Below are 25261 nucleotides of genomic sequence, written 5' to 3'. Positions count from 1 at the left end.
ATAATGGTGTGTATTCGGCACACAAATTACACCGCTCGTGTGCGTGTGTGTGCGCGAATACAGCCGTGTGCACCTGCACGGTATGGCACACATTTCGGGTAAACTTTCGGTTAACCACACTGAAAGCTAACTGTCGCTTTTACCTTGCCATTTTTACCTTCCCATCCTTTCCGTTTTCCACCCAATCCAACCCACCCCCCGCACACGCCCCATTTCATAAAGCAGAAGCATTTTTGGAGCAAGCTTTCAGTGATGTGATATTGTAATGTCCTGCAGAGACAGTACGCCACCTGCGTCTGACATCCGCAACGCGGTTCATGCATGGCATGTATGACTTGCGAATGCGAAAAGTATGTGTGCAATGAGCATTGGTGTTGTGGTATCCCATGCTCTGTTTACATGTACCCACTTCGGCTCCCTCCCCCCCAACCGTTTGAACTGTCATATTTTGTTGGAGCAATATTTGAGTGGGCTTCTCGCAACGTACGTTCCGGGGTCGCCGAACAACGGAAAGTGACAATTCGCGCAACCGATACGTCTGGTCTCGCTACTTCCAATGCGAGTAGGCATAAAACAGTACCAATCATGCCACACTCGAGGAAGCGCATAGTCATTGCCCATCACCGAAATTCATGTTCTTTCCACCGACACCGGCATGCGCCAGATGATTGACGATTTAGTAGTACTGGATGGGCTGCGTGCGAATGCGTGCACAATGGCGTGCTACGCATCGATACAGGGAAATCTGCGACATAACGCAGCATGATAAAATTGGAGGAGCCTACCAAAGCAACAAAAAAAAAACCGGCTCCACATATATGTTGTTTTTGCTGTTTAACTCGGAGTTGTGTGTATGTGTTTTTTTTTTTGCTGCACTCCAGGTGATATTCTTCCAGCTGGGTCACGGCTGTACACATGTTTCGCGATGGGTGCGAATTGATGGCCTATGACGCCCTTGGTGCACCATCACAAATGTACGAGGGGGCCTTATATTCCGCCCATGTCTAAAGGTAATTGACATGCCAGAAAACCGATGCTCGTTACTGGTTATTGATTGTGTTGGGGTATGTTTGTCGCGGAGTGCGGAGTGAGGCAGCCGAAGAATAGATTAAATTGAGCCCCAGCGTTTCAGGTGTTAAATAAAACTAAAAGCTTTCGAGCAAGTGCTTTAAAGGTCATTTTCATCTGTTAATGGATGCCTCATTATTATCGCGATATATGCCTATCAGCACGACAGTTATTAATTGCCAGCTCGTACTAGCAGGTCCCAGTGCCAATAATTCCAATCAAAACTATTTAACGTAATGAATAATACGGGTACTTGGTTTGTTGAGCCCTGGATTAAACATTTCCTTCCGAAATACCCTTAATCTGCTCAACTTTTCAGCGGCCTCTCACGTATTACTCACTTGTAAGCCCGCAAGATCCCCTGCAAAACGGGCCGAAGACATCCAGAGAAACGGGTAACAATTATCCAACGGCATCCCCCAGAACATGTGCTACACCCGCTGTCACCATGTTCAGCAATCACTTGTTGTAATGAAATTAAGAGCAAATGCAATCAAACGAATCGGTCGAAAACTGCTGCTACTCCCTACCGTACGGTAACTCGCAAGTCGTACGTCAATCCATCTTTTAAAGCTTCCCTTGTCCCAGAGGGTCCTTCTCGCAAACGAGAATCCTTCCGCTCGCCTGTTACTCTGAGCGAGGTGGTAAGCTGTGGAGACTAGTTTTAATTAAATAGTGTGCCCGATAGTTAGTCAAACTTCCGATAGGGACTCTAGCCCCTTTCGAGAACCGCCTGCTCCATGTGCTGCGCATAAAATGATGACACTATGTAAAAGTACGTTGGCCGGGACGGCTGCCCATAAAATTAGGACAAAGGAAGCTTATCAACGGGTTATGCTGTTGATTGCTTTTGAAATTGATTCTCAACCCGGGAAGCTTTCGTAGCGGACTTGTAGCGGTTGCCGGTGTGTTTGAGGGTTATGTTCAGGCTACGGAAGAACCTGATCGTATTGGAATACAATTATTTGCCATCAACACTATCAATTCTATTCAATTTGAGTAAATTTATTCACTTCTGTGATTTTAATGTACAAACGAACATCATAGGCCGAGGTATTCGGGGTATTTTATTTGCTTGACGCTGTATTGCGAGAATTATTTAGATAGGAACAATCATATTAACTCTCGGTTTTAATAAGCATCGTTTGAGTGGCCAACTGAAATAAAATGTGGATGTTTATAACATCTGCAGTGAAAAAGGATTCTCAAAGCCGATCACCACGGGTTGTCCTTTGAAACTGGTAATCCTCGGTATAACCTTTTATTTGGGACCATCTCATTCAGGTCAAACGTCAGTAAAATCTCATACCATATTGATTTTTAAAAAGGTTATTCGTTGATATATACAAAGAAAATATTCAAAAAAAACCCAAGCTCCGAGCTACATATTGAAACGGTTGCTACTATATCCACGAAGAATAATCTTTGCATCCAAACATTCAGAAGATTGATACAAACCACTCGCATACCTTAAACAGCTGCAAAGTGTAGGCAAATGTAAATATAGAAGTTTTGTACCCAATCCACAAAATCCAATAAAACAAACAAAATAACCAATAGAACACGATCCACACCACACACACACACAACTCACCGGGTTCATCCACATCCGCTGCTGCATGTGCTTTTGCCGGAAGGAAACGGAATGGCCATAGTCGTCCCGCTCGCTCAGCACAACTTGATCCAAATCCAAAAGCGCACTAGCTTCCTTAAATCGGCAGTTGTTCTTACCACCGCTGTCAGAGCCGTCTAAAGTTGCCTTCCCGTGTTTGGGGCTGAGGTTTTTCTTTCCCACTTCCTGGAAAACCATGCGCAAAATATTGAATCAACTTTTTCCGCTGAATAATTTATCGATCGATTCATTTTTTCTTCCTCCGGTTGTCGGAAAAGTGCGATTGGTGGTTGTGGTGGTGTTGGTGGTGCGGAACCATTTTGGGGCGAATGGTTTAGAGCCGATCGGGAAAAAGGTACAATTGATGCAACCCGGCGGAGGTGGAAATGGAGGATCGAGAGGATCAAAAAATCGAAAAGCTGCTGGCCGGAAAACGCCATAAACGCCGGGGAAAGCTAACGCCACCTCCGGGCGAGCGGTCAAGAAATAAGAATCCATGCCCGGGTCTGACCTCGGCAGCTGTAAATGGTTTGCCTGCCAATTGAGGCAGAAAATTTCCCATTTAAACAACTCGCCTTGGTACGGATGCGTAGGGAAAGCTGTGTGAAAGCGGATCCGACTAATGGTGGCGGAGGTTCGGCAGGCAAATGGGCTTTGGACGGTAAGCAGCCGGCAGCAGTGGATAATGGTATGCTGGTACCCGGGCGCTCTCCTACTCAGACTGTCGCCCAGGCACTGGATCAAACCGAAGTGCCCGAATTGTTTACCTTCCGGGCCAAGTGTAAAAAATGCATACCATTTGCCCGAGTGCGGTGTTTGCTCTTAAACCAAAAATGGACACGCTGCGATGGAGTGTGCTGCTGCTGCTGCTGGTAGACATCCGCGCGGAGACATGCCACACATTTTCTTACGAATTTTGGCGACTTCGACTGAGCTGCTGCTCTTGGGCGCCATCTGCGGGTGTTTGCCCCCTCCCGTGCTGCGCCCGTAGCCTATCGTGTGCGACAAAAATGCGAAAGCACTGAGCACTCTCAGTACGGGGAAAGTTGCGGTACTGTTTTGTCCTTTTTCGGTAAATTGAATATTTTCTCACCAACAATACCGACGGTCGACGGCGGTGAAGGTGTGTGTGCGTTTGACAGAATTCATCCAGCCTCGTGAGTGAACCGTTTCGAGCGCAAAATGAAAAGTATGACTATGAAAAATATTTTGCTCCAACTATTTCATCCGAACCGGTGGTGCAGCAACTCAGCGCGCGAGCCACCGTCGTCGCAAAGGCAAAATGTGTGCCCATTCACAAGGAAAAACTACCCCAGGTGGATGTTGAAAATACCTCACGCTGATGTACATACGTTCGCTCTGTATCGCCTGTTGGCCTCCGCACGCACACTGACTGGATGTTTTATGAACGATATTGACCATTTGTCAGAAAATGTGAAGCCTTTTTGCCTCAGCGCATTGAAAGGATGCATTCCTGTACCGTGGGCGGTACGCCACAAAACCAGCACCCAGCTCTAACTATTCACTTTAGAAAATTGAAGCCATACACTGACGAGCCATTTCAAAAGGTGTGTAGCAAACGAAAGATCTTTTGCCGGATGTCACTGAACTGTAAAAGAGGCAGATAAGGGTCGACTTCAAGGTGGGGGAAACCTCGTAACAGTTTGCTGATAAACCTGGTGCTGGCTTTTCTACGAATTGGGTGGTCGTTTTGATGCATTGAGCTGGAGCAGGGAACACAATTTCTTTAGCTACCTGTTCCCTGTAAAGCGTGGCCAAATTTAGCTAAGGTTACAATTTTATCAATGCTTGAATGTCCCGCAAGGGGCGTCTGATGTCCAAATGCGGGTATTGTGAAGTGGAGGGTTTAAAAGGAAATACAAATATCGTTAAAAAAGAAGCTCATCTTAGTTAGCAGTTCTAAGTGACCAGACATTTTTGTTATACTTCCATTAGAATATAAAGAATAACGGTCAGCTTTCGCCAAACAACTTCCCGATGTCAGTGGCGCCTAAAAGTATGCAATTCTTACGTTTGGTAGGATGATTCTTAGTTCGCCTGGCTGTGTTTGTCGATTATTTCAGCAGTTCTTTTCGACATTATCTCTATCCTTGCTATACGCAATTTTTAATGAATTCAGTGTACAAATCTTCATAAATGTTTTCGCTCATAAGGCTTAATGTTTTATTATCATGTTGGAATATTTACTTAATAATTAAGGCTTTACTGTTCGTACCTCTGCTAGGAAAACTAACGAACTGAAATCCTCATAAATCTGATTATCGTTGGGTGGTAACCCACTTTCAGCGTGTTTTCATGTTCACTGAAGCGAATGGTTTTTGTTCTGTTTTTTTTTCACAAAATTGCATCATACCTGAGCAAGCTGAAGGATGCCTCAGATTCAGATTCCTCCAGAGAACAGGTTGATGAGAATACACACACACACACAAACACACACGTGGATTCAGGGCTCATCGTTATCCATCAACAACCACCATAATAAGCTTCCGGCCTAGCCAGGGATGAAAATGAATTAAAAATTGTACCACAAAAATTGCAACCCCAACACGCTGCAGCGCTGTGTGAAACCGAGGTCTGATAGAAAAGTATCATGCTGCAGTAAAAAAAAACGAGGTACTCAAAAAATTTGACCATACACAGCCCGTTTTCTTTCAACCCCGTTTCGGTCACACAGGCGGTGCTCTCGGGCGGATGATGTGAGGGCAGTACGATGATGTGCTTAAAAGACACACGCGGATGATGCTGATGCGGTACTGGCAGCAGGCAAATACACCTAGACATGTGGTACAGATGCTCCGAATGTGCATTATTTAATATGCATCACATTAAAATTTTCCCATCCGCACCTACGCTTCGGGTTGTAATCAAAATAATACGGCTAAGGGACAGGAAAACAACTGCTCGCGCGCGATTCCCACACACCCTACGGGGAATGGGGGCTTGTTTGTAGTGCCGAGGCCACTGAGCAGAGGAATCGTATTATTCGTGGTACGGTACACCGGAGCAGTACGGCAGCACAGGCGGCGAGTGTTGAGGGTTCGCTGCATACTACCCACGAAACGTGGCCGTCGAAATGTGGTACACTACGCTCAAGGGCAGTACCGCAAGTTTGTCGGTACAAACCGTCCTTGCCGAGTGCACCGTTTGGTCCTAACAAGACAAGCCCCAAATTTCATTCCTGCCTTGGAGAATACAATACCACCAAGAGCAATGGGGCCGCCCCGTTTTGAACAAAGTCTGCAGTCACCAGCAGACTCGATGTCTTACGTTCGTGGAAACTGCACGTACCGGAATGGCGACCACTATCCGCTCCGCTAGTGTGTGTGGTGTTCGCGATGGGCCCCAGAAACAGCAGCAACAAAAAAAAGAAGTTCCACAAAAAGCTGCAGGTATTATTAAAACTCTGGCTAAACCGGTGTCTTTGCACCGGGGTACATGCACACCCTGCGGCGACTGGTTGGCAAACAGCAATCCTTTCACCCAGGCTCTATAATGGACTGTGTGTGTGCCTCTGGGCCGTCGGTTCTGCCCAACCAGTGGCAGTGGACGCGAACGATGCATTAGCACCCCTGGCGGCGAAACTTTGAAACTTTCGGAGGCCCTTTCGTACCAGGTTTGCGGTGGTTGCATCTGCGTAATGTAGTTATGGTTGAAAATTATACAAAATGATAATAACAATGTTGGAGCATGTGCTGTGCTCCGGGGTTGGGAACGAAGCATTTTGAGCGTCACTTCCTCATTAGAGCATCGTGATGTAGGATGTAAAGGGAGAGGATGCAATGGCCATTTGTCGTGGGTAGCTAGCAGCGGAAGGTGTTTTATTTTTATTAGTTTTTGGATTTTTCTACCGTCCCGATAATACGAAAAGATGGCCACTCGTGTTTGGTTATGTTTAATTAGAGCTTTCAAGCTGAGCCTTTTCTACTCTACAAATCTTTTGATACAAAATATTCCATCCAAAAACATTTGCATCCTGAATGCAAACTATTCTCTCTCAAGGCCTAAATCTCTTGAAGTTCGTTCATAACTTACATAGACCCATCATTCCTTCATCATACTGCTGAGGTTTGATTTGTACAAACATTTTGCAGATAGGTTGAATAGTTTGTGAACAAATAGGAATGTTATGGAGATTTAAATCATACCACCGTGTCCTGCACATTCCTACACACCACACACCACCCCACACACACCGTATCGAGAGCATAATCTTTGTAAGCTGTTCTACGACCGTTTCGTTCGTAGCTCTTCACGTTGTCCGTGTCTGTGCCGCAGCAAAATCGTATCAACCAGTTTTAAAATCTGTCTGCAAACTTCTTGGAACCGAGGGAAAGGATTTAAAGGGAAGTACGAAATGGGTTTATGACATACTGACAAACAACAAAACGATGTGAGTGTGTGTGCTGTTCTTGTTAAAATAACAATACCATCAGTCCTTCTCGGACTCCTGCAAGAGCAGTGTTTTCTTCGGTCCACAGTGGAGCGGAGCCTGCCCGGCCCAGCCTTTAGTTGTTGTTGATGATATTCTAGCACATACCAAATTCACATATTGTAAGCTTTTCCCACCATCACGACCACCCCGGCCAGGCTCTCTGGGAAAATGGCATAATGCTGTGTTATTAAATTCCTGTACGCACGGAGACCATCGCCAAACCCCGGTGCCGAACACGTACACAATTTCCCCCCCATTTCTCGAGACACTATATAGACATGCAAGCTTCATCAGTACATCAGCAGTCCCACCCCCAACCACCCCGGTACTGTACCGGACTGCTGTACTGTCTGCCCTGCCGAAGTCTACCCGTGCTGTAATAATATTTTCCTACACTGAGACACATACAGCGTGTCGTCTCGTGCTGGCGCGCCATCTGCAGTGACTTCGCTTGTGAACGTTCCCAATCATGCCACCACGGGCGCTTTCCCGGAGGCGCGATAAAGCTAAGAAAAGGAAAATAGTGCCAAAGTCTAAACCAGAGCACAAAACTCAACATATTTACACAAGTAGCGTAGTGGCGGCATCCTTCTTCATCGTGCCTTTCCCAGTTTATCGCTTCATTCGCGTCGATCGTCGTCGGCGGCAAAAAGAAGACAAAACACTGGAAAGCGTGTCTCGTGTGAAAGGAAGCTCATGTGTGCAGCAGGATGCTTTCGCCGAGCGGGAGGAATGTAAACTCAGAAAACGATGCGATGCGCCTCGCGAGAGTTAGCTGCATCGGTAATGCACTCACACTGCAGTGACACACTCTTATTGCGCTGCATTTCGCGGCTTGCGAAACCAACCGGTGGGGTACGGGCGCTGGAGGATGGACACAAATCAAATGAATAGAAAAGAATGCCTCGTACCAAAGGCAACGATAACGAGTGTGATAGCGCGAACGCTTTCAAAAGGTGAATGCTCGCCCAGGGAGAAGCAATGGGGCTGACTGTCTATCTGACTGTAAGTCGTTGCAATAGCGTCCCGCATTATGGTGGCGCACGGCGTACGGGGGTTTTTGGTGTTTGCCAACGTTCCCCCTCCGCTCCTCCTCGCTGACACTGATGGCTATGCTTTGTCGCGCTGCCAAATCTGAATGGGTTCCACCGAAAGAGGATGAGCCCTTCCCTTTACGAATCGCAACGTTTTTGATGAAAAATAATATCCATTCCCCCTTACACGTACCCGTGTGGGGCCGGAGAAAAGTATTAGAATGGTGCTTTATAAAGTTTTATGTGTCTTTTGGGGAAGCTCCGCACACCAATGTGGGGGTACGAAAACTTCCATAAAGATATGAAATTTTAGCAACGAAAAAGAAAAAACCGCACAAGGGTCGAAGAATGTTACTTGATAACGGTGCCAACCGTTCACATCTGTAGCGCATGATTTGATGTGCGTTCTGCATATAGCATGATGATAGGATGGTGCTGGGATGGGAAAAGTTTTTCTGCCTGCATACATAAAACAGCGAAAATTAGCAGCGTCAAACTAATAAAACATTTTATTTTTAAACTTTCGATGGTGCTGAGCTGAAAACGACGGGAAGCTGACGCCCTGCTGGCGGTTTAATTGAATAACCGTTTAATAACATTTTCCCAGTGGTTTCTACCAAAAGGGCGCCATTCGTCGTTCGTTTTTTCCAAGTGACATACAAAGTGGAGGTTGAAAAATCATTCGAAAATCCTCACCAAATGCTTATTATCACCGATCGCAGCCACATCGTCGTCACCATCGCAAAGACACGGGCTCTGGTCGCGGTTAACAAATTGCACCCAGTCAGCGGTGGCTTGTTTGCACCTTGCTTGCCTTAGAAACAGTTGAAACTCTCCCACTTATTTTCCCTATCAAATTAAATCTTTCGCTGAACTAACATCTCGATTACCTTTGTTATGCGCTTACGTACATCTTCTCCTTTCATCTTTTCACCATTGCAGGACGAGCTATCTGGCGGCAGCCGAGAACGAACGTCGAGAGCCGCTGCTTCAAGCGCAACAATTGCACCGACCGAACCGATCTCATCGCGCCGAAGAAGTACCACCCCCTGTGAAGCATAAACCTAGTGGCAGGATATAAAAAGTGCCCTCGAAAGGAATTCCTATAGAGCTCTCCACGGTACAGAGAAAAGGTGGTCGGGCTGCTGCGAACGATGAGAACGAAAAACATGTTGCCATTGGCAGAGCAGCAGCACCACTGGGAAATAGAACAGCAGTACCGCCACCATCGCCATTGTGTGTTTGTGTAGGACGTGTCGTCGTAGCCCACGGTGAAAAAAGGGCTAGCTTTTCTAAGAAGCTAGCTGGAGTTCGGACTAGATACGGACCCGTTGCCCGCGCGATGCACAAACTGACGTGAGGTTTGCAGCTGAATAAATAGAAGGCAAACACAATTTCAATGATAATCATCATCTGATAGTGGAAATAATCGCAAGCAATTTCGACACCGTCGCTACCAGCTGTGGTGCCGGCCGGTTGGGAACAAATTCTAAGGCACACCGGCACCGGATCCGGTCCGTTTCGTTTGGTGGATCTTTTGGGACACACTCACCACTACGCTCTATGTGTGTGTGTGCTCCGAGCGCAGTGGAATAAAAAGCGCCCCCGGATAGCGTAGTGTTGGGTGGAAGAAGTCGTGCGGACGCGTAGTGTAGTGTGACAGATCTCAAAATGTGTACTGGCAGGACGAAAATGTGTGAGCGGAGGACTGGTGAGCGTGACACAGTGCCACTTTGCACCAAAGCTCGGCAAACGGGTCGACGAAGGACCGGCTGGTATGGTGTGATGTTGGTGCTGCTGGTAGTGCAAATGCAGCTCGGCATAGCCTTGGGGACGGAAGAGTCCGACTTTACGAAGCAGTGCAGCAACTGCAAGTGTAGCTGGAAGAGTGGTCGTAAGAGTGCGGACTGTACGAACCAGCGGTTACCCGCGGTGCCGAATGAGTTGAGCAACGAGCTGCAGATCCTCGACCTGTCGCACAATCAAATTGACGAACTGCCATCGAAGACGTTCGAATCGTCGCAGCAGACAAACCTGCAGAAGCTGTACCTACGCCACAACGGTATGAAGCGGGTCGACCGGGACGCGTTCCGCAACCTGACCATCCTGATCGAGCTCGATCTAGCGAACAACAATTTGACCGCGCTCGAGGCAGGCGTGTTTGACGATCTTACCAAGATACGCGTTATCATACTGAACAACAATCAGATCGAGCGAATCGATAAAAGCTTGTTCAACGGACTGCAGTACTTAACGAAGGTGCATCTGAGGAGCAACCGGTTGGTGCGGATAGCACTGAACAGCTTCATCAATGTGCCGAACCTCTCCCAGATCGAGCTGGACTACAACGAGCTGCAGGCGCTACGGAAGGAATCCTTCTCGGGCCTTGAAAAGCTGACGAGTCTATCGCTCACGAACAATCCGTGGAACTGTAGCTGTACATTGCGCAGCTTTGCGGAGTACGTGTTGGCGAAGAATCTGTACACCTCGCCGACGGCTTGCAGCGTACCGAAAGCGCTCGCCGGACGCCAGTGGAACGAGATCGAGCTGGATGACTTTGCCTGCCCGCCGAGCATCATCGAGAACCGGATGCAGTTTCCGGGGGTGGGCGAAAATGCCACGTTCATCTGCAAGGTGACCGGACTGCCGTTGCCCAAAATCGATTGGTTGTTCCAGAAGCGATCGTTCTCACGGCACGACCAGCGGTTACGCGTTACCGAGGCTGTACGGACGAATGCGCGCGATCAGAGCGAGGTGTTGGTGTCGGAGCTAACCATCGTTGGCGTGCGTCCGTCGGATCGAGGCACGTACGTGTGCAAAGCGACCAACCGGGGTGGAATCGATGAGAGTGAGCAATTTTTCGATCTTAAAGCGGATCCACATCCAATCACCTCGGCGACACGCTCCAGGGACATCCTAACGATTGTGGCGATCGTTTTCGGGATCATACTGGGGATAGTGGTGGTTGCGTGGCTACTGTTCTACTTCATCTGCTGCAAAAAGCGCGGGTTTAAGAAAAATTCTACGATGAGCGAAAATGGACTGATGAGCACAAAGATGATGGACAAGTCGCAGAATGATTCGATCCTGGGCAGTGGGTCGGTTATTGGGGAGATGCAAAAGAGTCTGCTGACGGAGGTGAATCCGGTGGAGAAGCCACCGCGGCGCGTTGATATTGACGCAGGCGAGAAGGGACCGGGAAGCGGTGGCCAGAGTGGCGCCGGCGGGGACTACGACGAGAAACACGAAGCCAAACGGACGCTGCTGGAAGAGACTGGTTTTGGTGAGTACGGAGTGGGGAGTTTTGAGCTTTGCTTCAATAAACACGTTTTCAATCGCTTTTTAGAGCTGCATATTGCAGCTGCCCAGTCAGATTGCGTTGTTTTAATGCTTCTAGAGACATTGTTGGTGTTTAGAACATGAGTCGTTTAATAGTTGATGCTACTATTATTGTAGAACACACTGCTCTTTTTTTCTAAATTATTAGACCTAAAATTTTCTAATTAAATTAAACCTTGACTTTTTTAAATCGCCCTTGCTTAAGGGATCTGGAGACGGATCAAGAATTCGTACCCACACGCCATAAATTATGCAATTTGCATTCCAATATGATCTGGTTAATGAAACATTCTTCAGTAAATACCAAGTAAATTTATTTATTTATTTATAATTCCAGTATTACGGCATGACGCCGTATTGTCAACACCGCATGTGTTGACGATTACATATTCACAAATATTAACAAGGCATTTCCTCCCTGTTATTCTGCCTTATCCCGGGCATGCTCGGTTGTCGGTGTGTGGAGATTGCAGTGTGGTTGTTCATGTCTATTGTGGTGGTTGTATTGATGGTTTGGTCCGGTTCTATTGCTTTCTGTTGCTGTGTTGGTGGTAGTGTGGTGTGTGGAACGGAACATCCTTCCGTGTAGCTGATCTAGACTGTTACAAAACAAAAAGAAAACAGTAATCGGGACATTACAAACATTTGCCTGCGTACAGTGTTCCTCAAACTGCCCAGCAGTGATAGCCCAAGCTCGATCAAGCCAGCACCGAACTCAGAAGCTATCGGCGATTTCCATCCCGTAACAGCAGGGTCTCTGCTAATTACGGGGTTGAACCCGCCGACCACCTCCGAACCCAACGCCAGCAAGGCCGAGCTCGCCCCATCAAGGCTAGACAGAGATGAAGAACACTGTTACAGAAAATTCTGCCTCCTTTCTTACGACAGTGCCGACTTTGACCCCGGATGCTGTTGCTTTGTCAACGGACCACCCGTGGCACTACAAAAAAAAACACTTAACACTTACGACAAAGACAACACAACGAATAACAAAAAAGGAATCGCGGATATGGTTCGGTAGGATAATGGGGATGCGGAATCAAAGGATAAGGCCGTTGTCTCTGGCGAATTGGTAGATGAGCCTCATGTATGCGAGGTCTCTGGTCGCCAGCACTTCTCTAATTTCTATGCCCGGTCGTCTGCCGATGCTCTCGACTGCGCCCAACAAGGAGGGTCTTGCGGTTTCAAACTCCACGCAGGACCACAGAAGGTGATCCACATCGTGGAATCCGTCACCGCAGCCACACACCTTTGTCTGGGCCAGAGTTATACGCTGTAGATGAGCATTCAACGCGAAATGATTCGACATAAGTCGAGACATCATGCGTATGAACGCCCGGTCTACAGAGAGCCCACCGAACCAAGGCCGCAGGGACACTTGCGGAGAGATCGAGAAAAGGAATCGCCCGAGATCATCCGCCTCCCACATGCTCTGCCAGCGAGACAGGAAAAGCTGCTGTGGTAGACGAAGAAACTCTCGGGCCGAGATCGGACGGTCGTAAAATGCGCCTTGTTGGACGCCTGTTTTGGCCAGTGAGTCTGCCTTCTCGTTGCCGGGAATTCCACAATGAGAAGGTACCCAAATTAGCGAAATCCTGAACGCCTTGTCGAACATGGAGCCAAGCAATTCTATGATTTTAATGACCAGGAAATCCTGACTCTTAACAGCCTTCGGGGATCGTAGTGCTTCGATAGCGCTAAGGCTATCTGTAAAGATGAAGTACTGATCCGAAGGTCTCGCTGCTATAATCAATAGTGCGTACAAGATTGCGGCTAGTTCTGCGGTGTAGACACTACACGGCTCCCGCAATTTGAAAAATGCTTCGGCGGACTCACTAAAAACGCCGAAGCCGGTGCCTTCCTTAGAGGATGATCCATCAGTATAATACTGGCTTCTTTGGTCTAAATGACCATACTTATCCCTGAAAATGCCCGGAACTACCATCGGGCGAAGATCATTCGGTATGGTCTTAATTTCCTCGTGCAACGAGGAATCTGTTGTTAAAAGGGAACTGTAGGTCTCAGGAAGGGCAGCACGGTTTAATGCCTGTGGAGCGCTAGGATGCACTTGTAGGGCAACAAAATCTTCGTAGATTTTCAAGATCTTGCTCTTAGAACCTGTCTCTAGAAGCGCTTTAAAATTTTCTTCGATCAAGGGATTTGATACTGAAGAACGGACTAGAAGGCGAAGCGACAGCATTTCAAAACGAAGTTTTAGCGGCATCACTCCGGTCATCACTTCTAGGGACATGTTGTGTGTTGATTTCATGCTCCCTAGTGCGAGTCTAAGACAACGATACTGTAGCCTCTCTAGCTTGAGGATATGCGTGTTGGATGCCCAATGAAAGCATATGCTTCCATATTCCAACACGGATAGTACCGTTGTCTTATACAGTCGCAGGACGTCTGATGGATGTGCGCCCCACCAGAATCCTGTGACTGTCCTTAGAAAGTTGATTCTTTTACTGCATTTTTGCACCAGATGGGTGATGTGTGTACTCCAGTTTAGCCTTGAGTTGAACCAAACACCAAGGTATCGAAAATTGTCGGTAGTTGATATCTTTTCACCGTACAAAAAGACATCAATTTTCGGGTCAAATAGTCTTTTCTCCCTGTTTTTCGTCGTGTCGCTGAAAGGAGAAAAGACTACCATCTCAGTTTTCTTTGCAGAGAACTTGATACCAAGGTTTTCAGACCATTCGGAAAGGTTGTCCAAAGTGGTTTGTAAAGCCAGTTGTATTTCGGCGGCGTCCCTGCTTGCAAAAGATATGACGCCGTCATCAGCCAATTGTCTAATGCTGCAGTTTGGTGCTAGACAAGAATCTATTTCGCTAACATAAAAGTTGTATAACAGGGGGCTCAAGCAGGACCCTTGGGCTAGTCCATGGAAGCTGGTCGGCTTTAGTTGCACATGACCATTGTTGAAATACATAGCCTTTTCCGACAAAAGGTTGAACAGAAAGTTGTTCAACTTTGGACCCAGCCCCACATTTTCTAATTTTTGACTCAGCTTGTATGGTGATACTGAGTCAAATGCCCCCTGTATATCCAGGAAAATAGATCCCATGTTCTCCTTGCGTGCACGAGCAAGCTCTATTTCTGTTACCAGAAGGGCTAAGCAGTCATTAGTACCCCTGGCTTTACGAAAACCAAACTGGGTATTTGAGAGAAGGTTGTTTGATTCCAACCATTCTTCTAACCGGAAAAGAATCATCCTTTCAAGGAGTTTTCTCAGACACGACAGTAACGATATTGGCCGATACGAGTCGTGTCTTGATGGCGGTTTGCCAGGCTTCAAGATAGTGACAACTTTCACTTCTCTCCACTCTTGCGGAACGCTGTTGACCTCCAACATATTGTTGAAGATGCGTAACAGACGTTTCCTCCCTATGTCGGGCAGATTTTGAAGCAATTTGCTACTAATCTGATCCAGACCTGGGGAGGAATTTTTGCTTGATAGGAGAGCAAGTGATAGCTCTACCATTGAGAACGGTGAATCCATCCTAGGGTCACTACCAGGCGCATGTTGTGTAAAGCTTTGCGCAGGAACGAAATCGGGACAAAGCTTGTGGGCAAATTCATACAGCCACTCGCCAGAAAAGCTTTCGCTCTCATTGATGTTGTTGCTGTTTCGCATCCTTCTAGCCATTCTCCAAAGCGAATTAAGTGAAGTGGCGGGGTCTAGATTATTGACGTATCTACGCCAATAACCCTTTTTCTTCGCCTTCAACAGGTTTTTGCACGTTCTCTCCAGTCCTTTATATTTTTCATATAAAGACCTCGAGCCCGTGTCCCGGAAGGCTTTAAATGCCTCACGCTTCTTGGTAAAAGCCGCTTGGCATTCCTTGTCCCACCAAGGAGTGGGAGGTTTTTTAAATGTCCTTGCTTGGTGGGAGCGCCTTGTTTGGGCCTCAAGGGCGCACTTGTTTATAATTGAAACAAGTTTTTCGTACTCCTTGACAGGAGACAAATCTTCCAAGTCAAGTGAAAGCGAAGCGGCTATTAATTCGCCGTATCTCGTCCAGTCGATGTTCCTCGTTAAGTCACATTTAACGGGGATTCCTTCTACTGGACATCCTCCCTTGGTGTAGGAAATTTCTATCGGCAAGTGGTCACTGCCGATAGGGTCCTGGATCACCTTCCAACTAAAATCCAGGGCCATTGCTGATGGACTTAGAGACAGGTCCAGTGCACTCGCCCTACTTAGAGGTGTCTGCATCCTAGTTGCCTCTCCTGAGTTGAGAATGGAAAAACCAAATCTGTCGCAGAAATCTCGGATGATAGGAGTGCGAATGTCATCCTTATCGCACCCCCAGTCGATTCCATGGGAGTTAAAGTCTCCCAGGATCAAAAGCGGTCCAGGCAAGACCACTGCTAAATTTCCAAGATCCTCTTTGAACTTTTCAATTTTTTCTTTTTCATTGTTGGCTATCGGGGGGATATAAATGGATGCAATTGTCACGTGAAGAACGCCCAGTTTTGCCTTAACTGCGACAGTTTCTATCATTTCTTGTCTAGGGGTGGGTATTCTGGTGAAAGTGTGACTCTTTCGAACACCAATCAGTACCCCTCCACCCCTAGTAACGCGATCTTCTCGGATTATATTATATCCCGGGAAGGTTAATTTAATTTCATCCGATAGCCAAGTTTCACAGAGGGCAAACACATCGCAGTTGTGTTCGCCCACTAATGCTTTAAAGGAGTTTAGCTTGCCAAGTAAACTCCTACAGTTCCACTGTATGATAGTAGCCGTAGGAGCCATTAATCATCCAAACGGACCATCATACTTAAGCATGGCCATTGAGCCAGCCACTGTTTGATCATCCCCTTCAGGAAAGGAAGGGCCCAAGTTGCGATCATATGCAGATGCTGCGGGAGGTTAAGGGTCAAGAGGAGGGATTCTAGGATCTCGGAAAGGGACGGTGTAGGGATCCTCGGGAAGCCCTTGGGCTCAGTTGGAAAAGCTAGGTTTTCCAAAGGAACTTCGGCCCGAGGTGATCGCTTCTTCTTGGGCTGCTTCCTGGCAATTTGGGGGGCGGGAGTTTTGGGATCAGCGTCACGTTTTGGGACGGGAGGAGAAACTTTAGCGAGGCGCTGTGGTGCCAATGGTTTATTTTTCGTCTTTAAGACCTTCCGTTGTACCTTTTTATAAGGTACTCTCAGTGCTTTTACCGATCTCGGTGGCACCTGTTCCAGTGCAGTCGGATTGGTCTCGCCATTTGCAGCCGTGTTATCCAGCACTGCAAAGGGGTTCGATGCGTTTGCTCCCTTTAGAGCATCGCTGTATGAGCCGCGTGCCCGCTCGGCTACCGTTTTGGTCTGCTCCCTTTGCAGTTTCCGGTACACAGGGCACAATGCAACCTCATGCCACTCCTCCCGACAATGCGAACATTTTTGGGATGGGGCTTTGCACTCCTCGGTAGCGTGAGCCCCTCTGCATTTTCCGCAGCAAATCTTGCGAGTGCAGAACGGATCGGCATGTCCAATCCGGCTGCACTTCGAACAGGTGGCCACCCTTGGCACGTATGGCCGGTTGATGGGTATCCGGAGGCCTTCTAGGATGAGGGCCTGCGGAAGTAGCGTTCCCTCAAACGTGATCCGGAGAGAGGAGGTCGGAATATATTTTTTTTCGTCCTTTGTTGATGGGTCTAGCTTGAAAAGCTTTTTCACCTCAAGAACTTTTACCTTTGGGGTATCTGGTGCTAGAAAAGCTCCCACCCCAAAGTTCAAAATTTCCTCCTCCGGGTAATCAAAATCCTCAATCACGCCGGTCACTTCAACCAGACTACCAGGGATGTAAACCCGGTAGTGCTCCGTATAATCTGGATCAGCCGCAATTACATTGGCTTGAGCCCGGTCCTTCGCGGTGACCCTGATCTTATTAGGGCGCATCCGAAACACATCGGCAACGCCCGGGTACTTTTTAAATAACGATGCCGCGATCGTCCTCACGTCGAGCTGTTTAGTGCGTGGCATAAAATACACTAGCGGCTTACCCTCCCACGACACCGGGTAAGCACGAGCTCGATGCTCAGATGGCTGATCATCATTTTTCGCCAGCTGGGTACAAAAACTATTTGCCAGCGGGGCACTACACAATGCCTTCGAGGTAGAAGGTCTCTCTTCTAGTGCCACTTTTTTATTGGCAGGAGCGGCCTTAGGGCGACCAGGCTTACGCTTCACATTCGGCTCTATCTCCCTCTCCGAATCCGATAAGTCGGTCCCCATGTAAGGACCGGAGACAACGGGGGAAGTAGGGGAAGACAAACTTACCGATATACACGATAAGCAAACACGCGCGCACGAGCACACACACTCACACACACACAAGACAGTTCACGATCGATGCGACGATGCAGCGTCGATACGCTTGCTTATCGCAACGATCGGCAGATACACACACTCACAACACTAAGAACACACGTTGATCGGGGCTAGGCGCCACACGATCGATAAACACAAACTCCGAGCGAAAGCCGGAGAAAGGCGGAGACACCGATTAGTGCGATACGGGTAATCACGTTGATTACGCAATCGCACACGAGGACAATGACCACTATCTGCCGTACGCAAATGTTCCGTTTGACGCTCCACAGCGAAACACGTCTAATCGCCACGGAAGCTGGAGGCAGAATGTAAATACCAAGTAAAGCTATAGTTTTTTTCAAAATCTCTACCAGTTACTTTTTTTTAAAGATATTGCTTTATTACTTGTTTCATTTCAAAGTAGATGTTCTTTTAAAAGCTATTGTACTCCTCTTTTTGGTTCCTTTATTTCACGCTCTCTTCAGTTGCACGCGCTTTGATAGCCATTGGATTTTGCAAAAAGCCAAAGTACACAAGAGCGTAGAGCATTCGTGCTTCTTCGGTCGGTGCCGATCGCTCGCGCCGCCACCGAATTGGTGCTGCTTTCGAACTCCTCCGAACTTGGAAGCTGGCAAACTTTTATTTCATAAGATCTTTTCTCTCTCCATTTTTTCTCTATTCCCCTCTAATCGTTGCGTTCTTTTCTAGTCGCCCAGGATGAGGAAACAGCTTCGGTGGCGCTGTCGGACACGAACCCGCGCTCTCGCGCCACCTTCGTAGATGACGGCTGCGGGACCAATCTGCCGCCGGACCTGCTAGCATTCCCGGCCCGCTTCCCCCAGTCGCCCTCGATACAGAGCTCAATGTCGAACATTCACGATGGGCGCATCTACGGTAAATCGCCGCTGGCCAGCCCGATCTATCAGTCCGGGCCGGGCACCAGCCTGGGTGGGGCCGGATCGGCCCAGATGCCGGCCGGCTTCCGCACGCTGCAGCACCCGAAAACGGGCCGCACGATAGCGATCGCGGCGGCCCGCTCCAACTCACCGTTCACGCCGGCTCCGCTGATCTATCCGCCGGTGGCGCTAAAGCACCAGGGCTACGTGACAATCCCGCGCAAACAGCGTACGCCCAGCTGGACACCGTCCATGAGTTCGGCGGTGACGGCGGAACTGCTGCCGGCCGGTGGCGGCCATAGTGGAGCAACCAGTCCCACCTCTCCCATCGACATGTCGCTCAGTGTGTGCGAACCGGTATACGACAACCTGGGGCTTCGGACGACCGCCTCCGGCAATTCGACGCTCAAGCTAAACAAGACGGCCCACCGGGGGTCTCCGCTTGGGTCGACCGCAGCCGGTACCGCCCTCACGTCGACCCCGCTGGCAAAGTACAGCATGAAGGACCGACCGTTGCCGGCCACTCCCGGTGGTCAGACGGCCACAACGCCGAACGCCACAATGTTGGGTCACGGCGGTGGCAACTACGAGGCTATACCGGAGGCAGTGCCGTACGCGGGACAATCAACGGCCGCTAGCTTAAGCGGGTTTGACCTGGACCAGTCCTCCATCTACGGTCCGGTGATGACGTCGAATCGGAGCAAAATTCCGCCCAGGCCACCGCCCAAACCGAAGAAGAAACCAGCGTCGGTGGTAGGCATCGCGACGACCGGTGACGACCACCGCTCAGCTCCGAGTGGCCAGGTTCCGAGCAGCAGTACCAACACCAGCACTAGCCCGCTGGTGGCCGAAGAAGGTGACGACGGTACGGAGGTCTAGGTGTGGGAGCCGAGGCTCACCTTTCCGCCACGGGACCAACTCGCTCGCTCGCCCGTGCAACGCCCAACCGGGACACGCGTAGGCCTGTGTTAGTACGGTAGTGTGTGAGTATGAAACCATAATTTAATTCTAGCATTAGAAAGATCGACCACCCCTCGGTCCGTCTGTGTCGCTCTCCAGACCCGCATAATGTTCACCAAACTTAACGATCGAATCGAGTGATTGAAGGGGTTGAAGTTGTTGCACAGACGGACGGGACTGATGGGTGGCGAATAGGTGCAACGCACAGTAAAACAGTAGTTTAAACGAACTATGTTAAGAGAAGATAACGACGAACCCGGATCCGTACGCGCATGGAGCAGTAGGCCTGGATGTGCGTTTGACAAATTGAAACGGAAATAGCTTTAGCGAGTCAAGTAAGGTGTAAAGTTTTATTCGCGATCGTGTTAAGTAATGGATAGAGCATTTTTCATGGTAAAGAGTTGGCAGGCTAAGAGATACGGAGTGTGTGGTGTAGACTAATGGATCCGCGGGATAACGAAATCATTTTCCATTATACGGACTCGTTTAGGGATATTATTATTATTTTTCTTACATTTTTATCGCCCTTTATGATAAGGTTCTCACTCTCAATGCGTATTAATTTTAGTAAGTGATTGTCTCTTAGTACGCTGAAAGTACTGCGTTAGAATGTTTATCTGTTAATGTCACGCCAACTGTCGTTTAAGGAAATGGTACGACGTCACGCGTTTACGGTTTAGTTTTTTAAATCTAACTAGAGCAAGCGAACAGGTGATTCCACACACACACACACATTGAGAATAGAACACAGACACATACACATAGTAGACAGAACATTACGTTAGCTAGGATAAGTTTGTTGGATTGTCCGGGAGTTTTGAGGATTTCAAGCCGAATGAATTTTGGAGGCTGTTAGCGTAGAATTCGAAGCGCGGGTGTAGCATATGACCAGATGACCATTCCCACTCAACGGGAGAAACGAGCGGAGGAGAGCGAAAAGGAGCAGCAAATGGCGCACAGGACATACATAACGATCGTGGTAACGATCGTTCACACATGCACACATTTTTCTCCTAGGGAGTAACATTTTTGAAAACACCGGTTTTGGGGGGCAGTTCTGTACGGTCCGTTGTTTGGCAAGTATAAATAAAAACAAATGTCCATAATCCAGCCGGATTATGATTATTTACCCATGGTACATGTTTTGCCCTAACTCATCACCACTTGCACCATGCTGTGCTGGTTGTGTTCGGGGCCTTGTTTTTCCTCTATCTCGGTAAAATACCAACCGAGCGAGGGTCACGTGTCGAGGAATAATTAGAATAAATGAGCTGGAAAGGAGAACTCGTGTTTCAAAGAGTTTCACCAATATTATGTTTGCTTCCGCCTTCCGCTGTTTATTATTCCACCAGCTGTTAAAGCGACACTAACGAACCATTGCTGTCGACCGTCACCGTGCACTGCACTATCCTCGGTATGGAATAGCGAAAACGGGAAGCAAAAATTGCACAACAAAAAACGAACCACTCGGTCACTTGCTAAAGGGAACCGATTCTCTAAAACCCGGTGAGCGCTAGCGGCCGTTGCTTAATCCGGGCAATGAGTAGTTGCGCCTCCTGTCGAACAGACGTGCCGCGCGGAACAGTTTTTGCTCTTGATTTTAATTACGTGATTACTCGCTGCACTTTAGACAACCGGGTTTTGCCTTCCCACGGTACGAGTTTTCCCTTCCCCTTTCTCATTTCTCTCCCGTACTATGTGCGCCGGGATGTGTAGCCGCATGGTGTGATAATGTTTAAAATAAATCTTTCCATTACCATCCGTAGAACCCGCTCACCGGTTGCTTGCCGAGTGTGGCTGGACGGGGAGGCAGTGAAATAAGACAACAACAAAAAAACCTTGTGCAACAAAATTTTCAACGCTCCATTTTCCACATTTCCCTTTTTTTTGCTTGAAAAGCTTCCTGCGCTAGCTGTGCTACTTTTACACTCTCTTTCACGCGTTTCTCGAGTGTGTCATCTGTGTCCGTTTTTCTGTCTGTGCTGGGAAATCCTTACCGTTTTAATTTCCGAAAACGAAACACACTAAATAACAGTGCCAATTGACTGAGCAAGCTTAAAGAGAGAGAGAGAGAGAGAGAGAGAGAGAGAAAGAAACGGACAAAAAAATGAAGAAACGAACTAGCGAACTAGGAAAACCTCTTCATTATGGAAGAGCAATAATTGCGAAAGGAAAAAAAAAACAGGCACTAAAGTTAGGACAAATTTAATTAGGGGTACGGCAATCCGCAACTCGAGACATCGGCAGGATCGGTTCGCAGGCGACACAAACGGACGACGCCAAATAGGTGTCCGCGATGGAATATGATGTGATGTGTTTGTTTGCGCTGAAGAGGATGCTCCGTGTAACCGTTCTCAGTGGAACGGCCCTAAAGATCATCCCTCGGTTCATCCTTGAACGGTTAAAGAAAAAAACGGTTCATTGAAACGAGATCGTCCGGTTCTGCAAAAACAAAAAAAAACACGACAAAGATACGGCCTCGTTTTACGATAAGCTTGCACAATAAGAGACTAAAACAAATCGAACGATTCTTTTCTGCTGGCGGTGTGATAAATCCCCACATTATACGACACTCGTTACGTATCGCATCCCAACAGCATCGACCATCGCGTGTATCGAAGCGGTCATATTTTTCTTGCCCTTTTCTATAGTTTATCATACATTTCGCGATTATTTCATCGGTCACGTGCCTTCCAATGCCGATGTGCGCCAGCTAGCATCAAACACAAACAGTACGGAGAAGCACATCTGATTTTGTAGATAGTTTTACAGCCGGCTTAAATTGTTAGATACGTCCCGGGAACCTGCATCTTAATTTCATTTCAGTAAGCTTCCACACAAACAAACTTCGAATAGAGCTATGGCGGCGGGAGATGTAGTTAGTGTTCCGTAGCGCACGTGTCGCCAATAAAGTGTATACAGTGGACAGTAATTTAATATATACAGCATTTTCCCTTCTATTTTACTACACGAGTTTTTTGTTTTGTTTTCGTTTCCGTTTTCCATTCCGTATTTGTTTTATCACCTGTTGCTTTTGTGTTGTCGGCTCGAATGGCTGGTGGGTATAGGCTACGTTTATGATTGGTTTAATGTAGGAAAAACATTCGTTCTTTTTTTATTTATCAAGCATATGCTTTTTTATTTACGTTTCTTTTTTATTTCGTTTCATTTCAATGGCACACATGGTCAGATCTGATTTTAATTGAATTTTATCGTATCTTTTTTTGCATAAAAATCTGTGAACATGGATTACACACATCCGCACTGATCCAACAGAATGAAACTTAATTCAATAAGTAGTGTTCTGTGAGCACCAGCAAAGCACAGGCAATCGCAAATACTGGATTTGCTGTTGTTTTGTTAAAAAATATGAACGGTGTAATATCATTACGTTTTTAAATTGCTGCTCCATCCTTTATTCAGCATCATACACCATGTAGAGAAATGATCGAATTAAGCTTTATCCCTTTTGCGTTGGTAGATCCAGCAAATTATTATCAAATATTTTGATTTCCCCTTTCCCATTAGATTAACGTTTGAATTTTCTACTCACCGCTTATTACAATTACTTTCTGCCGAGCAGCTTTACGAGACGCGTCTTCTTTAAAACTGAAGGCACCAAGAGCCCTACCATGTACGTTCATTATCCTAATGAATAACAGGGAGGTGTTTGGCCATTCCTGCCCTTGAATGACACACCAGCACCGAGGGAAAAGAAAACCGAGCCGTATGAAATCGAATATGATACACTTTTTTAATTAATTAAGTTTCCTCTGTCCTTGCAGCCTGCCGTCAACAAGTGGCACGGTGCAGTGAGCTTACATGTCTGTCGGGGCGTCATGTGTGTGGGGGGGGGGGGTCGGGGCTTGATGCTACCTTACAAGCACCACTACTATCACCAAATGTGTGGGCTTACATCAAGTGGTTCAGTGTAAATCCACCTGGTGTGACTCAGCTGTGAATTGTTATTTCTCAGATCGTTGACCTTAGAGACTGGAACCGTGAGCTTGTGTTTTGCATGCAGTGAATCGTTGGATTTAGCATGAACTAGTAGCTGGAAAGTTTTTTTTTTTTGCAAAGCGAACCAGAAACAGCTCGTTAGTGGAGTACCGTTGTACCTGCTCCAACTGTGTAATCCACACAGACAGGATGGGATGGGTGTAGGCCACCCGAACATCTTGCTTCCGGGAAGATTATAACGATGTTGTAGTTATCTGTTACTACAAGGAAGATGGCACGTTTGGAGCGTTTTCGTGTGTGTGTGTGTGTGTGTCTGGCTTTTGTTACTGTTACCCAAAAAGTTGGCTTCTGTCGACACAATGCTTGGAAGCTATACGGAGAGAGAGAGAGAGAGAGAGAGAGAGCTTTTGTGTTTAATTAGTTAACGTTACGTTTGTTCTGCACAGCTTTATGTAGCTGACAGTCGAGTCGTGAGAGCAATGATTTAAGCCATTCAATTTTTCGTGCAAGATTATAAATTCTTTTCATTTATACTAATGATCTTAAGCTTTGTAGGCAAGCAGTTGACCATAATTTCTCAACGTCTCGGTGGATTTTTTTTTCTGTCTGTCACTTGCTCTGCTTTCCAAAATCCGGATTAATCCTTTCGGTAATTCGGTAGCTTTGGTGCCGAACATTACTTTCCAAACCACACCCGAATCTTGGGGTAATGGCAACCCGAAACCTCCCAACTCAATTTAACCACTTTCCCAAGGTGACTCGTTTAAAACTGAAATTTGCCAACCACTGCCCTAGCCCGGGTTTAGCCGAAGTTGCCGGTATCTTAACCACTTTCGACACCACGTGTGTCTGCTCCTAATGGAGTTAGGTATAATTCATGGCGTGGCGTAGATCGCTCGATACTTGTCAGGGCGCGGTACTGGGCCGCTTTGTTTCGTGCTCCCAGTCACCAGGTTAAAAACGGGGTTTTGGATGCAGTGGGACAAGGCGAAGAAAGGGTGTTTCAACCATACATAAATCACACCGTAACATACCTGGCCCGGTAATTAGGCGAGCAAACTTCGTCATCCCGATATCCCGATACACACGCACCAGCAAGTTAGTGCCTACCTTACATGGTCTTAATTTGGTGGGAAGAAGCGTTTGGGGCCGGGATCTTGAGATCCGTTTAATTACACGACGAAGGTGAAAACAATTTCCCGACGATACGAAGGTTGCTGGTTTTAAGTTTTAAGCACTCCAGTCCCACTCCAACGCCCGGGTTGTAAATCGGTTCGGGTCCGAAGATTTACTGGAAACTCGCCCGCTCGGTTCCTCGTTCCAAGCGAAACTTCATTAGCAGTTCGTTGCTATCGTCAAGTGCCAGAAGGTTATCCGTGGGTGGGCTTTGCGATCCGGGGTTTTCAGATCCACCCGGACCCGGAATGGTGACAGTTTTGAGGCGAACACTCAAGAAAACCCTATTTGACTATCGTGTGTGTGTCTGGACGGAAAGAAGCCGTGCGGCCAGTTTGACGTTGATCCTTTCGAGAAATTGTCTGCACTCGAGACGGAACCGTAATCATGGATAAGACTACACCCCATTTCTTGTGTGTGTGTGTGTGTGAGTCGCCCAGTTTGTCCGAACGGGAGG

At 47.5% G+C, this 25261-nt stretch overlaps 1 protein-coding gene across 6 annotated transcripts in view; it reads left to right on the top strand.

Moving 5' to 3' along the window:
- The window catches only part of LOC118504688, a 134224-nt gene extending 111588 nt beyond the window's left edge, over positions 1–22636 (top strand). For all 6 annotated transcript variants that reach the window (XM_036039506.1, XM_036039507.1, XM_036039503.1 and 3 more), the window contains 2 exons: positions 9110–11450; positions 18521–22636. In XM_036039506.1, coding sequence (XP_035895399.1) covers positions 9839–11450; positions 18521–19587 — 2679 coding nt within the window. In that variant the 5' untranslated portion in view covers positions 9110–9838 and the 3' untranslated portion in view covers positions 19588–22636. The remainder of the gene's footprint in view (positions 1–9109; positions 11451–18520) is intronic.
- Positions 22637–25261: the final 2625 nt, after the last annotated feature.

Source organism: Anopheles stephensi, chromosome 2, assembly GCF_013141755.1.
Source record: "Anopheles stephensi strain Indian chromosome 2, UCI_ANSTEP_V1.0, whole genome shotgun sequence".
NCBI lineage: Eukaryota > Metazoa > Arthropoda > Insecta > Diptera > Culicidae > Anopheles > Anopheles stephensi.
Note: the sequence above shows the minus strand (reverse complement) of the source record. Positions and strands in the feature narration are given on the sequence as shown.